General features: G+C 41.1%; 2 protein-coding genes across 2 annotated transcripts in view; one reads left to right on the top strand and one right to left on the bottom strand.

The window, feature by feature from the left end:
• Positions 1 to 2,583, top strand: part of pla2g15 (phospholipase A2, group XV) — a 9,656-nt gene extending 7,073 nt beyond the window's left edge. The window contains exon 7 of the mRNA XM_031875684.1: positions 777 to 2,583. Coding sequence (XP_031731544.1) covers positions 777 to 1,178 — 402 coding nt within the window. The 3' untranslated portion in view covers positions 1,179 to 2,583. The remainder of the gene's footprint in view (positions 1 to 776) is intronic.
• The window catches only part of usb1 (U6 snRNA biogenesis 1), a 7,571-nt gene continuing 5,429 nt past the window's right edge, over positions 2,180 to 4,321 (bottom strand). Inside the window, exons 2-4 of the mRNA XM_031875655.1 lie at positions 3,969 to 4,091; positions 3,632 to 3,712; positions 2,180 to 3,173 (exon numbers count right to left, since the gene is read on the bottom strand). Of these exons, the coding sequence (XP_031731515.1) occupies positions 3,066 to 3,173; positions 3,632 to 3,712; positions 3,969 to 4,091 (312 nt within the window). The 3' untranslated portion in view covers positions 2,180 to 3,065. The remainder of the gene's footprint in view (positions 3,174 to 3,631; positions 3,713 to 3,968; positions 4,092 to 4,321) is intronic.

The following is a 4,321-nucleotide window of genomic DNA, read 5'->3' as shown; positions in this document are numbered from 1 at the left end:
TGTGTGTGTGTGTGTGTGTGTGTGTGTGTGTGTGTGTGTGTGTGTGTATGTGTGTGTGTGTGTGTGTGTGTGTGTGTGTGTGTGTGTGTGTATATACACGTACTTGTACAGCTATCTTTGTGTGTGGACCAATTTGAGAATTACCATCTTTTAGCTCATTTTTTGGGGGTTATCACAGCGAGCACTTAACTGTCATCAGTAGCAGCAGGCAGCCTTTTTCCAGTCGAAAAGCTCGGATGAACCGACCACACAGCACACTGAGAACGTTTACAACCAGCCGGCGAACATAGTGGAGCAATTGGCAGCTTAAGAGCCCATTACTTCCCTCGAGAGTTGGTGGAGACCAAAATGGAGCTAAAGGAGAGTGAATATTGCACCTACATTAGTCAAGTAGACAAAAACACGACTCTCGTGATCACCAAAACATCTTTTTAAGGTGACACAAATCAATTAATGCAGCTATAAATTGAAGTAAAGGGGAACCTGTTGAACCCACATAATGCACTGCCAGCAAACAGACAGCGGTGTCGATTACCAATATAAATCACAGCATGCTGGATAAATACAGAATTAAAAAAATTGCTTTTTTTGTTAGAATGAAACATTTAGCTTATTTAGGTTATCTTTAGAAACTCCGGGATGGGGAAAAAACTATTTTGGATGAAAATGTAATTGAGTTAGAGTGAAGATACCGTGTTCTTAAGCAATTGGTAGAAGAGAAACTATTCTCTTTTTTTTTTCTTTTTTTTTTTTTTTCTTTCTCCATCCATCACCAGGTCTTGGTGCAGACACCCACCACCAACTACACTGTGCTGGACTTCAAGCGGCTCTACTCGGACATCGGCTTTGAGGAAGGCTGGCTGATGCGGCAGGACACGGAGTCGCTGGTGGCCGACCTCACGCCCCCCGGCGTGGCCGTCCACTGCCTGTACGGCAGCGGCGTCGCCACGGCGGAGGCCTTCCAGTACTCGGACAAGTTCCCCGACGTGGATCCCACGCCGGTGCTCGGCGACGGGGACGGGACGGTGAACTTACTGAGCGCCGTCCAGTGCGGGCGGTGGGTGGGAAAGCAAAAGCAGCCGGTGACGTTGAAAGAGCTCCCCGGGAACGAACACGTGGACATGCTGTTGAACTACACGACCGTGGCGTACATCAAGACCGTGCTGTTCTCCCCGTGACGCCGCTGGTCACGAACTGAGGCCCTTGGCTTCATCCACATTGACATTTTTAAACTCCACACAGCCATATAAAGGACAGACAGGGCCCGACTAATCTCGCCTGTCTCTCTTAACACCGACTGCCAAAATGTTCCCCTGTACTTAGGAAAAATTATTTTAATTTTGTGGAATTCATTTTAAATACATTTTTAGTTGTAATTATACAAATAATGTTACAGCCAGGTTGTTTACTGTTGGGTAAGCCTGACTACAAAGACTTTTTATATCGGTCTCAGCTTTTTAATAACCTGTGAATTTACCTATTTAATCCACGATATGATATAGGACGCATGTATGCACAAGTCAAAAACCAGTGCTATACTGTGTGTGTGCCACTTAATCAAAGTCAGATATTTTTATTAATGTTGTGAAAGAGATTTCTGGACTCTGTTACTACTACTGTTTTTGTGTCTTTCTCAGTGCAACAGGTCACATGTCTCGGTAAACTTGCTTAATTATTTGTTTTTTGATTTCTAGTGATTTTTTTTTTTTTTTTTTGCAGTCAAGCTGTACGTCCCTGATGGTCTGAGAGCTTTGTTTTAATTGTGTTGTGCATTTTTACCGTGTCGTGTGTGTGCGCTGAAGGACAGGAACCGTATCCGGCATATTAACTTTAGTCAGGTTGAAGACGCACAAAAGTCAAACAAGAATAAACGTTTACAAATTTGAGCTCAAAGTCCATTTAATAGTATCTTATGGTTTAATTGAATGAAAGAAATCCAGTTCATCCATCGAGTTTGCTCTATTCATCGATGGAGACGAGAGGTACAGTTGGGAGCTCCAGGAAAAAAAAGTGAGCAAGTGGACTCCTAGTTAAGACTTGTTCTGTCAAACTCTCAAAACAAATGATTCAAACATTTCAACCAAATGATGTGTCAAAGAAATACACAACTTACCTCGAGGTCTAATTACTAGCTCATTTTCTAAGACTACAAACAAATGAATTTTAAATTCTGCTTCTGTTTTTTTTTTTTTTTTTTTTTTTTTTAGTAGAGGCGGTATTTTTCTTGGTGTTTTAGCATTTGTAAGCAATCGCAAGTTCTAAAATTAAATGACCTGCTTTAAAAAGCCAGGTGGCTTGAAGCACTGGATGTTCACAGGCACAAATGAGGGTACTTTTTTGGGTTGTTTTATGGTATAAATCTGATCTTGTTTCTCTTTTGACAGACTTAAACTTCACTTTAGAGGTTAAAAGTTGACTCCTTGTCTTTGTGAACATGTAGTCAGAATCTCTGTCCTGAGTGATTGTACTGTGCCATCCAGCCCTCACTGGGCCAGACCAAGACTTCATAGCTGCTGTGAACTATCATAAATGTGTGTAATAAACATGTGCGGCCTTCTATATAGTAAAATATTTCAAATGTTACAATTCAGTCCTTGACTTTAATTTTTTACAGCACATCCATCATGTAAAAACATTTGATTCTCACGCTCTAGAACAGTAGAGCCTTGAGATTAACATAACGGTCATTACTGACACGACTAATTCCCTCCTGTGAGGTAAGTGGCAAGAAATATGAACCACTCGGCGAGGTTTCAATACTGATTAAAGTCCACAACTTCCTGTTATTGAAGGCTTTTGCATGTCACCTGTTCACATGTGCAGCTTCTCACACGTGCGTCAGAATTCTCTAAAAGACAACCTTCCTGAACACTGACCACATCTCGTAGCATTAGTATTGTCCCATGCAAAATGAAATATAAAACCAGTCACTACTTTATTTATATACGGTATTAAAATACAACTCATATATTTTTCCCCATTGAGCCTTGATTGTCTTTGTTTCTAGCTCTTGTGTGCTGCAACTCAACATCAACACAGTGGTAAGGGTTTAAATGTGTCAGATCTTAGGGCTCCAGAGGGAAGCGGAAGGTCTTGTTTCCCGTGCTGCAGCGCAACTCCACGCAGTCCAACCGCAACAGAAATGGTCCTTCTTCGTGGTCATCAATCAGACTCTTGGTCAAAAGGAAGAAGACAAACAGAAATCAGCAGGTAAGTTCTGCAAAAGTCATTCAGGCAAAACTCTTGTAAGTCTTATCCTGTAGGAGTCCAGTGGTCAGGGGTGTTGAGCAGATGCAAAAAAAACAGACTGCAGTATGATTTTTTTTTAGAGCTCCACTGTTGCTTGAGAGCTTTAAGAATGTGTCGAATTGGAGTGGGGGCATTTTATAGCTAACAGATACACTCTTATGCGCTCTCTGATGGACAAACTATAAAATAGAGACCGCTCATAAATCACCTCACTTGTACATCGGGCATTTTTGTACTGCTGTTGATTCTAAGCCTACACGTACGCTGACACCGATACAGCTGCGATAAACTGCTGATACAAAACGGGTCAAACGCACTGGGGCACTTCTTTTTTTAAATGGACTGAGGAACAACAGTTTTAACAGTCGAGATGTCCCAGTACCTGCATCTCCTGAATGCACTCCTCCATCTGTCCCGTCAAGTCTCCGACACACCAGGCCAGACTCACGTGGAACGATGGCTCCTAGAAAACACCGCGGAGGGAACATTGTAGCGAGCAATAAACTACGATATGTTTATAGATTTAAGACAAAACATTGCTGTACAATTAGTCACTGACTGCTAATTATTTCTACAATAAATCACAGGGAACAATAGAAATCAACAATTCAACAACAGAGACAGAATAAACACAAACGGGTCCAGCTGTAGACCTCATAGGATAAAATCTATTTGTGTGTGTGTGTGTGTGTGTGTGTGAAAATGAGTCGATCAGTCACCGTATAGAAAGTATCCAGGCGAAACTCCTTCATTGTTCTGTCCACTGCTTGGGCCAGGTCCAACAACTGAGCATGCCCAGCACACACTTCCATCCCCAGAAATGTCCTGGAAGGGACAACAGACTCTTAAACCATTCATATATAAATATACATACATACACACACACATACATACATATATACACACACACACATACATATATACATACATACATACATACATACATGTACATATATACATACATATATACATACACGTATACATACACGTACATATATACATACACGTACATATATACATACACGTATATATATACATACATGTACATATATATATATACATACATGTACAT

Source organism: Anarrhichthys ocellatus, unplaced genomic scaffold (genome assembly GCF_004355925.1).
Source record: "Anarrhichthys ocellatus isolate YVR2014 unplaced genomic scaffold, GSC_Weel_1.0 scaffold93, whole genome shotgun sequence".
Lineage (NCBI taxonomy): Eukaryota > Metazoa > Chordata > Actinopteri > Perciformes > Anarhichadidae > Anarrhichthys > Anarrhichthys ocellatus.
The sequence above is the reverse complement of the archived record's forward strand: the minus strand, read 5'-3'. Positions and strand labels throughout refer to the sequence as shown.